The 11,332-nt window shown below is 32.5% G+C and overlaps 1 protein-coding gene across 2 annotated transcripts; it reads left to right on the plus strand.

The window, feature by feature from the left end:
- Window positions 1–123: 123 nt before the first annotated feature.
- On the plus strand, window positions 124–9,828 carry primpol (primase and polymerase (DNA-directed)). 2 transcript variants are annotated; one of them, XM_073944977.1, is made up of 14 exons: window positions 124–263; window positions 1,325–1,607; window positions 1,706–1,800; window positions 1,971–2,109; window positions 2,902–3,049; window positions 3,144–3,195; window positions 3,376–3,512; window positions 5,080–5,242; window positions 5,369–5,463; window positions 5,874–5,960; window positions 6,834–6,942; window positions 7,034–7,116; window positions 9,247–9,293; window positions 9,382–9,828. In XM_073944977.1, exons 2-14 carry the CDS (start codon window positions 1,425–1,427, stop codon window positions 9,613–9,615), a joined length of 1,572 nt encoding a protein of 523 aa, XP_073801078.1. In that variant the 5' UTR covers window positions 124–263; window positions 1,325–1,424; the 3' UTR covers window positions 9,616–9,828. The 2 variants fall into 2 exon arrangements, with proteins under 2 accessions (XP_073801078.1, NP_001032455.2); NM_001037378.2 differs by having other exon boundaries at window positions 153–224; window positions 9,382–9,827.
- The last annotated feature ends 1,504 nt before the right edge of the window (window positions 9,829–11,332 follow it).

An 11,332-nucleotide genomic window follows, 5' to 3' on the forward strand; every position in this document is an offset into this window, starting at 1 on the left:
ATATTCAATATCACAGTAAATAAAAACAATCCAAAATGCAAGTAGATGTCAAATAACGTTGAGGAGAAGTCACCATAATTAATATTCATGAAACACGTAAATCAAGCGCATGCGCAAGTTTTCATCCGTACGACGTACATTTACGCGGGTTCCTCAAAATACGTGTTTCGGACTGTAAACATGCAAAAACAAAACAGCTAAGGAGTATAAAAGGAGAATAACAAGTAGGTGACCAAATCTATGCGTATCACTAATTTAAAAAAGTAAGTTAGCACTAGTGTTAAAATGTACATACATTTCCTATGGTTTACTTGTAACACCTCTGCTACGTATTCCTACATTTGTTTGACAATTTCCACTTGAAGATCTGTCAGTCTGTATATTTGTTATATTGATTACTTTTTAAGTTTCCATTGTTGACATTGGACGTTAATTACAGTTAGCAAACATTAAAAGATACTTTTAAAAAGATAGAATCTTGTTTTTGTTAATTTCACCATTAGTAAATATAACATTTGGTTTTTATAATGAATTAACAAATATTTAATGGACATGGGGCAGGTGTTATTGGTAATGGACAGCTTTATGTCTAAATTTAAAGATAAATATTGTAATAACAAATGTTTTGCTCATTGTTAGTTTACACATTGACTAATGTTAACCACAATGGAGATTATTTTGAGCTTTTACTGTAACATTTTGTGCATCTGCGATCATTATTTATGATTATAAAATGACCAAATGTATTGATAGTGGATTGATGCACTCCTCAATTTACAATTTCAACAGAGCATTAATTTAGATTGATTGATTGAATTTGAAGGGTGTGGATTGTATATATAAAATAAATTGCATGCAAAAATAATTAAAATAAATGTTAAATAAACAGTGCTGTATGGTTTTCTTTATAGTCAAACATTAGTCAAGTACAGAAATTGAATAATGTAAAATAACTCTGTATAATCTTCATTGCATTAATTTAAAAAAATCTTCTTTAAAGTTCCAAATGTACTTTTTTGTGGCCAAAATGCTTTAAACTCTCTTGAAATGCCTTTGAAACACATGTAAATGATAAAGTTTCTGTCTGTTATGGTTATGCTTTGCAAAGACTCCACAAATCTCATGTACTCTCAACTGTTGTGCTGTTCAACTATAATCCTTACTCAACACTGCATCCTGCGATGTGACTTTTGCTGACACACACATTGCGATATCGATGCTGAAACGATATATGGTGCCGCCCTAATCAGAAATCTGTTCAGATCCTTTGTGTCAGAAGTCTTCATTGTATAATTGCTTATGGCCTGTTATCTCTATCTTACAGGTGACTGCAGTTTTCCTGAGCTCTTGTTCTGCTGGACTCTGAAGATCAAATCACATAGCATGAGAGAGATTTAGTCATACTCCAGTGTTTTGAGACAAGGATGACTGGCGGAAAGTGGCAGGACAGGGTGAAATCTGTGGAGCAGAGGGCATCATCCTTTCAGTCTTCTCCTTTGTCCTGTCCATACAAACCACGTCTCTCCCAGCCGTGGCAGCCATCCTCTATCTGGAGACTCTTCCCACGCCAGAATGCAGCCATTGCCTTTGCTCAGCACATTAAACAGGTCTAGAGAAAAGCCGTTGGATATTTGTGATGTACCGTGAAGCAGTATATGTCTCAAGTTGTTATCACAATGTTGGGTTCTTATTGTATTTTTGTCAGGATGTGCACATATTTTCACTGGAGAAGGAAGGCAGTGATGCTGGACAGAGGATTTTCCTAGTGACCAGCTATAGTGAACTATGGCATTATTACAGGTCAACAAAATTATTGATATAATTATAGTGATAGAGTGTGAGTTACTCTAAGAATTTAGTATATTTGCTACTATTTATTAAATTTAGTCATAAATCAGCAGTTATGCTAAAAATTAATAATTTATTTTTACTTCACTAAAAATGCAGTGTATGTGCATTTGTTTCTTCAGCACTCACAGACATTCTCTGATGCACTGCTATGAAGTAATTCTGGAAGGGGCTGTCTGCAAACTCTACTTCGACTTAGAGTTTCATAAAGCCTCCAACAAAAATTTGGATGGAAAGATGATGGTTGCTAAACTAATTCAGGTGAATTTATGGTACACTTGTTTGAGGCAAAAGTTTGAGGTCAGATAAAAAACAAATTTAAAGATTTAATAACCAGGTATAGATTTATTTTTCAAAATTGATAATAATAAATAATTCTTGAGCATCACATAAGCATATTTTATTGATTACTGATGGACGTTGTGACTCTGAAGACTGCATTTATGACAGGAATAGATTACATTTTACAATATGTGACCACAAAACCAATATTAAGTTGCACATGTGGTTTTGTAGGAAAAAGCAATAATACATTGTTAAAATGATAGATTTTTAATGCCTAAATTCATTTTAATATCAAGAAAACATTACATTTAGTAGATTTCCTACCTTGAATATAAAGAAACTTATTTTTCGATAAATAAAAAGATTTTCACAATATTTTAATTTTTGATGATTTTATATTATCCTATTCTTACAAACTACATCAATTGAAAACTTATTTATTTATCTTTCAGATAATGTATAAATCTAAACAAAAAACCCTCGATGATGCTTGATGATGCTTTTGTGGTCCAGGGACTCGTATATTAAAACAGAAAACTTAACTTTTAATTTTTTATTCACAATATTAATTTTTAAATTTATTTTGATCACAAATGCAGCCTCTGTTAACTTAAAAGATTTTTTCCACAAAAACACAAAATAAAAATCATGCTGACCCCAAACTTTTGAATAGTGGTGTGGTTATTTAAAGAAAAAATGATGTTCTTAAACTGCATTAAAAATAGACATAAAACCTAATTGTGTTAAATTTTCAATGTACTGTAACAGTACGTATGTGAGAAGCTAGAGGAGGTGTATGGTCTACATTGCTCTGCAAAAGACGTCCTTGATCTGGACTCCAGCACCTCTGACAAGTTTAGTCATCATCTTATCTTCATGCTTCCCAATGCTGCATTTAAAGACAACTCCCATGTGGGTGAGTGACTGTCATGTCATCAAGAGCTGTGAGTGAATATATTTGTGCATTTATATTTGCTATCTGAGATAGTGATGTGAATATGTGTTTGCAGGACGGTTTATTCATGATATCCTTCATCCTGCTTTGACCAACCTTAAAAAAAGGTATGATGGCAACAGTTGAAAGGGCTGTGATTCAAGTTATCACTGAGAACTGATTTCTTTATTGGTTTATATTTGCTGTAAGAACATTTATGTACTGTTTCTCACAGTCTCACTTTTAGATAATTATTATTGTTTTTGTACAACACGTGTTCAAAGATAATGATTTGATTTGGTTTAAAGCAATCCAGAGGCACCAGGAGAGAATAGAGATGATGTGGAAGGTACTCAGGCCAAGAGAAGAAAGACTGAAGAGAATGATCTTGGCTTTCTCACAGTGAAGAATGAAAAAGGACAAGAACAACTTTTTGTTGATTTGGGTAAAATTTTAAGTTGATTCTTTGTCTGTAAAGTCTTAAAAACATTGTATCAATGTACTCAATTGAACTCCACTTAAGTGGACTTTAATTTCATTAATATAATATTATAAGCAAGTATTTTGTAATTTTTTTATGTTTACAAATATTTATTTTAGGATGTGAGGTATACTACAGGTGTATATTAAAACACAGTATAGTAAAACATTTTTATTTTTACCATTCAAGGTACCAGTACAAGCACAATCAGCAAAATAATGTCTATTTAAAATTACTAACAAAATTAATTGATAGTTCACACAAAAATAAAAAATTCTCAATATTTACAAAATATAAACGAGTGGTTTAAAATCTTTGAGTGAATTTTTTTCAAAAGAAGATATTTTGGATAATGTTAAAAAACCTATTCAATTTTGAGTGAACTATTTCTTTAAGAGGATTTATTATAAATTATTGCACAGTCCCTTCTGTCATGCTAAAACCTGGAGAACTGAAATAGACAAGTTCATCATCTTTTCATCATCTACAGCCATCAAAAAAAAATTATCACATTATCAGGGTATCTGCAGGGTTTAACTTTTTTTTTTTTTTTTTTTTAATGTTTTAAATGTCAAAATAAAAAAAATAGGCCTTAAAAACTCATAAATTCACTGAAATAGTGTGTTGCAGGTCTTTGTGCTGTAGGCTTAAAATCATTTTAAACAGGTCTAAATTTCCTAAATGTCCATGTAAAGCTACCCAGACAGGTCAACACCCATCTAATTATTCCATCGCAATAAAATTTTTAGCAAAAGTTTATTTATTAACTCTTTTTTTATTAACTCTATTTACCAACTCTATTCATATTTCTATTTATAAACATATGGTTTAATTATCTTACTTACAATAACGTTTGTTTTTAATAGTGTTTTAATGTTTAAACTGGACCATTAGGAAAAATCATTAGGTTTTATCCTTGAAATTATTTTCATGATGGTCCTAAAGTATTAAATCTCACTTGATGAAAACAGTAGAAACCATTAGTTTTACTATTTTTATTTAAATATTATCCACTTTTAACATAATCACTGCATTAAAACATTGAGCCAAGTGTAAAAAAAGTTTAATAGAAATATTATATACTGTATATATACGGGCGACCCAGTGGCACAGTAGGTAGTGCTGTTGCTTCACAGCAAGAAAGTCGCTGGTTCAAGCCTCGGCTGGGTCAGTTAGCATTTCTATTTTGCATGTTCTCCCTGCGTTCGCATGGGTTTCCTCTAGGTGTTGCGGTTTCCCTCACACAAGACATGCAGTACAGGTGAATTGGGTAGGCTAAATTTTCCGAAGTGTATGTATGTGTGAATGAGTGTGTATGGGTGTTTTTCAGTGATGGGTTGCAGCTGGAAGGGCATCCGCTGCTTAAATCATATGCTGAATAAGTTGGTGGTTCATTCTGCTGTGGCGATCCCAGATTAATAAACTGACTAAGCAGAAAAGAAAATGAATGAATGGATGACATTATATATACATATATGAAAACTTTGATCCCTGAAATCAATACTACACTGTTCTGTTTTCCTGTTTAAAGGTGTCTACACAAAGAACAGAAACTTCCGTCTCTACAAATCCTCCAAACTGGGAAAGAATGCAGCCTTCATTGTGGCAGAAGACAACAAGTTTGTCCCAAATCCCTCCAAGCAAATCACAAAAGACGAGCGCATATTTCTAGCTTCTTTAATCACCAACGTCAGGTTATTTCAATGCAAAGTTTTTACATTAAGATACTGTCTACACAATGATGGATCCTGTTTTTTTATTTCCAACATTTGTGTTGAAGTGTTAGAATGTTCTCTCTCTTTTTTAAAATTTTGCACCAGTTTTACAGGACAGAGGATATTGACGTATGATATGACACAGAAGAGCACAGCAGGATCTGAATGTCCAACCCTGGAGAGAGAGTCACACAGCTCTGGTAATGACAAATAAAAAAGAACCTTCCCAAGTGCTTTTCTGTGTTTTTAAAGTATTTATGGTCACACTATTTTAGGTTTTAATTCACACTATTACAAACTATTAACTAAAGCTTTTAATAAACTCCTAATTTGCTGCTGCTTACTAATACTAATACTTATTTTACTTATTGGGTAGGAATAGGGATGTACTATGAGATCAAACATTATAAGTACTAATAAACAGCCAATATATTAAAAATAAGAAGGTAACAAGCCATTAGTTAGTGGAAATTGGTACTTAAACTAAAGTGTTACCGGATAAAAAATAAATAAATAACCATCTCAATACAATGCTGCTGTGTGGTTTGCTTAAATGCATTATTTACTGTAGTATGTGTTACAGTCATCTCACTATCTTCTCTCTATATAGATCTGCTGGGTGACCAGAAAACATCTCCTTTTAAAGAAGTAGATGAATTTGTGCTCACACTTGTGTGCAAAGATGGCATTCAAGGAAGTAAGCTAAAGTATAGATGCTGTGCTTTCTGTGAATTTTAGTTTCTTTCAAATTAAAGTTAAATCTGATCACTCTCATGTTGCTTAAAGTGTTTTTGTTTCCATAACAAGTATAGTAGTCAATATCTTAAGGTGTGTTTGTTACAGTCCTTGTAGTTCATTTTATGTACAGTTTTATATGCAGTTATGGTTACTTGGATGGTTGTAACTACTATAGTAAGAACAAAGAACATATGTGACGAGACCTTCTCACATCTGCAATACACAAATGAAGATATTTTAGATGAAACGTAGAGAGCTCTCTCATCCTCCATAGACAGCAACAGTTACGAGACATTCAAAGTCCAGAAAAAGAACGAAAACCTTTGTCAAATGCCACGTCACTTGGTTAAACTAATCATACGAAGCTCCATGAACAATTTTTTGCACCAAAAAAACGAATTTGTTTGCAAATTTCTTCTGTATCAGATCAGGGTGTACGTTTACTATGGGTAATACAACACCCTTCTGACTTTGCACTGCCTGTAGTAAACATGCACACTGACATGTCGCAGAAGTCATATTTACCTTTTTTTTTTGGCACAAAAATGTGTTACTGGAGTTTCGTATGATTAAAGTTGAACCACTGAAGTCACATAGAATGTTTTGACAGTGTTTTTGGTCCCTTTTTCTTAACATCTCATGATCGTTGCTATCTATGGAAGTACAGAGAGCTCATTTAAATTATCTTAATTTGTGTTGTGAATATGTGAAGGTCTCAGGTGACTAGACCAAAATGAGGGTAATTAATGACATTGTTTTTATTTTAGGGTGAACTAATCCTTTCAAAATAAAGTGTATGCAGAATTATTTGTTTTTTGTTTAAACCAAACAGGCATCCGGCGATGGAACTACTTTGCATGTGAGCAGCTGCTAGTTTATGACATTGAGAAGTTCCGCTGGTGCCACAATGTGAAGCGCTTCCACAAGAGCAACAACATCATGTCAGTCTTTATCACTGTGATTGCCACAGCTTTACATGATCTCTTATTGTCTTTATAAGTTATGACTGCTTTTATTGTCTGTTCTTAACAGAATTGTGGTGGATCTTAAAGAGGAAGTGTGGTATCAGAAATGCCATGACCCTGAGTGCAGAAGACAGAACTACAGATCTTCTAGTACGAGAAACAAACAGCACCACATGAAAACTTTATAGCTTATAGCTGTGCTTGATGATACACACATTCAGTAGTAGTTTTTTTACACACTTGTGCATTCCAATGGGCTACTTTTGACTAACATGTTTACTTTTTTGCAGCATTTTATGACACGAATGTGCTTTTGCTTTTAAATATGTGAGAAGCTGTCTCCTCACATGTGGATGTGTTTACAAGTAGACATATTTAGATGAGTTGAACATTCTTTAATTTGAGTGGCACATGTTTAGAAAGGTTTGTTATATACATTTGAAGTCAGAATTGTTAGTCTGCCTGAATTATTAGCCCCCCTGTTTTTTTCTTCCCCAATTTCAGTTTAACTGAGAGAAAACATTTCTAAACATAATAGTTTTAATAACTCATCTCTAATCACTGATTTATTTTGTCTTTGCCATGATGACAGTAAACAATATTTGACTAGATATATTTCAAGACACTTCTATACAGCTTAAAGTGTCATTTAAAGGCTTAACTAGGTTAATAAGGTTAACTAGGCAGATTAGGGTAATTAGGCAAGTTATTTTATGTATGTTGTTCTGTAGACAGTCGAAAAAAATATAGCTTAAAGAGGCTTATTTGACCTAAAAATGTTTATCAAAATATTAAAAACTGCTTTTATTCTAGCCGAAATAAAGCAAATAAGACTTTCACAAGACCAAAAAATATTATCAGATATACTGTGAAATACCTTGCTCTGTTAAACATAGCATATCTTTCAAAGACATTTGTCTGACACATTTACATTCAAAAACAATAGATAAGCAGTGCAGTAGAATGGAAAAAATGTGTTGTTTAATGATAAACAAAACAAATAAAAACAAAATGCTATAGAACTATATTACAGAAATTGTGACGAAAGCAAATTAAAATAACTTGCATGACAATAATTAATAATTTTTTACTAATTAATAAATTCTAACTAAATAATGAATAAAAATGTAAAGTTAAAGTAATTCAAAATATTAAAAACTGCTTTCATAACTTGTAAATACTACTAAAAGGATAGTTCACCCCAAAAAATCTGCCATTTCTTTCTGTCACTTCTGCTGTGGAGGTTAGAGATAAATATTTTTAAAAAAAAAGCAGCCCTTGGTTTTTAAAATAATTTTTTGTCCTTACTATGAATGTCAGTGGCTTTTTTCCCCCAACATTTTTCAAAATATCTAATTTTGTGTTCAACAGAAGAAGGAAAAAAACATAAAATGCAATAAATGCCTAAAACGTAAATGCATAAACGTTTAGAACCATTTGAGTGTGAGTAAATATTTACATTGTAAAACCCAAAAAGTTAAGGTAACTCAAACCATTTGAAGAAGCTGATTGCAACAAATCATTTAAGTTCAAAAACTAATCCAAATGATTACTGTGAACTTCATTTGAGTAAACAAAGCAATTTGAGCACAGTAAAACCCAAGAAATGAAGAGAACTCAAATCAACTTAGTACTGTAAAACCCAAAAAGTTAAGGCAACTCAAATCATTTGAGGAAACCGATTGCTACAAACCATTTGAGTTGAAAAACTCTATATGAGTACTGTGAGCTTAATCCATTTAGGTTGGAGTAATGAGGTATTTAAGTAGCTCATTACCTTTAACACTGAATTCAAAACTCTTTTTAAATGAGTAAAACTTACTTAACATTAAATTGTGTCTTAACTACACTTTTTTCATTTGATAAAGTTGAATGTTGAATTACAGTGTTGTAAATTTTCGTTTTTAGGGTGAATTATCACTAAAGGTGTGGTTAGTTATTTACATTTACTCAGCAGACACTATTATACAAAGTGACTTACAAGTGAGGATAAAAACACTTTATATCTGCAGCAAATTGCTGTATATAAATACTATAAATATATATATATATATATATATATATATATATATATATATATATATATATATATATATATAATTATTATTATTTATTTTTTTTTATGTATTTTTACCTTTGAGCATATGAAGAGGAGAGTATGTTCAATATGTGGTTTGCAGAGCCTGCTCTCCTCTGTGGAGCACACTCAGAATTGCACCACTGTTTTTATGGAAAGTTTGTGGGGAATGAGTAATACAAAATTGATATATTTGTCTTCAGGCTTTCCTCTGCCTCAGGAAGTCTGCATGAGCCACTTACTGATGGAGGTCAGTGAAGATTCAGCTCATCTGGAGACCACAACAGTGCATTTAACTGAGTACATTTGTGTTGACTTGCACTTGTGTTTATCTGAAGGATGAAGAGGATCAGGCTTATTTAACAGACGAGCTAGGGAACATTGAGCTCGCAGTGACTGCTCCAGCAGAGTCCACCTCGACTACCCCGTCTGAGGATACTGAGGGTTGGGGAGACTGGCCCGATGACCCTGCTTATCTGAGAGCTCTGCAGGAAGTAGAAGAAGAGGAGGAGGACGAAGATGAGGAGGTACCTGATGAGCTTCTGCTCCAGGCAGTCAATGAGTGTGAATGATGACAGTTTAACATGATGGACTTCATCATAAGCTTACTATAGTGCAGTATCCAAAGTTAATGTGTGTGCATTAATATATCAAATACAACATACATGTATGCTTAAATTTCTGCTTAACACCCCATTGTGTTTGTTTAAAGCTAATTTATTTCCATTAAATATTTGTATTTAGATCTTGCAAGTGATTTTGCCATTAAAACGTTGCCAAAGTTATAATCTGCAAGAAGTTCATTGCACATTTGAAGCAGTTTTCAGATTGACTTTGGAAGAAAGTGAAAAACTAAAAGTGAGATGGGAATTGTTTAACATTTAACAAAATGTTAATACAGGTTAAAAATGTTAACAGTGTGGTATACAACAATACATGGTAATTGTGGTACATTTGATCATTTGTAAACATTTTATGTGAAATATATTGTCTCTCAGTGAGTCATATTGATCAAGTTATTCATCGTGTCCTCATGCCTCCACAAGAGGGCACCAAACGTTTCTCAACAGGTCTCCAGAATACTGCACTTTGCTATATCACCAGCTGAGTCTTACTTCTTTCTATTCAAGCAAGCAGGGAGGTTTCTTGTTTTCTATGAAGCTGCTTTTTTATTTAAGTATTTGTTGTTAGTTTTTTTTTTTTTTTTTTTTTTTTTTTTAGTTCAAATGATTTTATTTTTTTCTCCCCTGTAATGTTACTTTAACTTAGTATACAGTATATTATTTAATAATACATTTAATTATGTTATTTAATTTAATCATATCTATTATTTTATTATTAATCAATCTATTATTTTTTATGCATGATTTGTTTCTTAGTCATTATTAGTAATTATTTTTTAAAGTATATTTATTTTTGGTATTTTATTTAATTTATTTTTTCCTCTTTCCACCTGTTGGAAAACCCCTGGTTTCTTTTTAAGGTCTTAAAATGTATGAAAAGTGTGTTGAAAAAGGTCTTAAAAGGTATTGAATTTCACTCTTTGATTCCTGTATATACCCTAATAATGGACCTCAATATCTAACAAAGAAATATGGGTTTATCCTGTTTCCTTTTTTCAACAGAATGAACCCTGTGTGATTACTCAACATTTACAGAGCCTTTTGTTCCTTTTTTGACCCATGTTTAGTGGTTTACCCCTTGCAGTTCTAGAGTGTCTCGATGAAAGGACGCACATCTTTCTTTGATTTAATAATTCAGCTTCTCCGTCAGATTTTATGTGATATTTGTAGCCTCAGGTCTAAGAAAGGCAGAGATGTCCATTCATGAAGCATGCGTAAGCACCAGTCAACTTTGTGCTGCTATTCTGAAAGAGCCTATAAAGGGGGTCATTTCTGGACAAATCACATTATCTTTTGTGCAAAATGTGCACAGTTTCATTTCACATAGGAATACAGCTTAATGCATGAAAATCTGAAAGGTAAAGTAGCAAAGCACAGGCCTTTACTACAGACTTTTCTCTTGTCATGTACATTATGTTGGACTCTTCAAATCCAAGTCATTGTGTTCAACGCCTTTATCTCAAGTTATAGTCAAGCATCTCATGTCACCAGTTTATTTTTTATTTTAAGAATCTTGTTACTCTCAGATTTACACTCAATAGCCACTTGCACAATGTGCTGGGAAAAAAATTAATGACATGATGATATTGGCAGAATCAGGCAGTTACTTTATATTTGAAAACTGGTGACTATGGAGGTCATTTGAGTTTAGTGAACTTGATGTTTG

This window comes from Danio rerio, chromosome 1 (assembly GCF_049306965.1).
Source record: "Danio rerio strain Tuebingen ecotype United States chromosome 1, GRCz12tu, whole genome shotgun sequence".
NCBI classification, from domain to species: Eukaryota; Metazoa; Chordata; class Actinopteri; order Cypriniformes; family Danionidae; genus Danio; species Danio rerio.

What these genes read in the sequence shown, in the direction of transcription:
- primpol (XM_073944977.1), top strand. Translation starts at nt 1,425, where the DNA reads ATGACTGGCGGAAAGTGGCAGGACAGGGTGAAATCTGTGGAGCAGAGG. An exon ending in TAAAGACAACTCCCATGTGG is followed by an intron (nt 3,050 to 3,143) that starts GTGAGTGACTGT and finishes ATGTGTTTGCAG; the next exon opens with GACGGTTTATTCATGATATC. An exon ending in TGAGCCACTTACTGATGGAG is followed by an intron (nt 9,294 to 9,381) that starts GTCAGTGAAGAT and finishes GTTTATCTGAAG; the next exon opens with GATGAAGAGGATCAGGCTTA.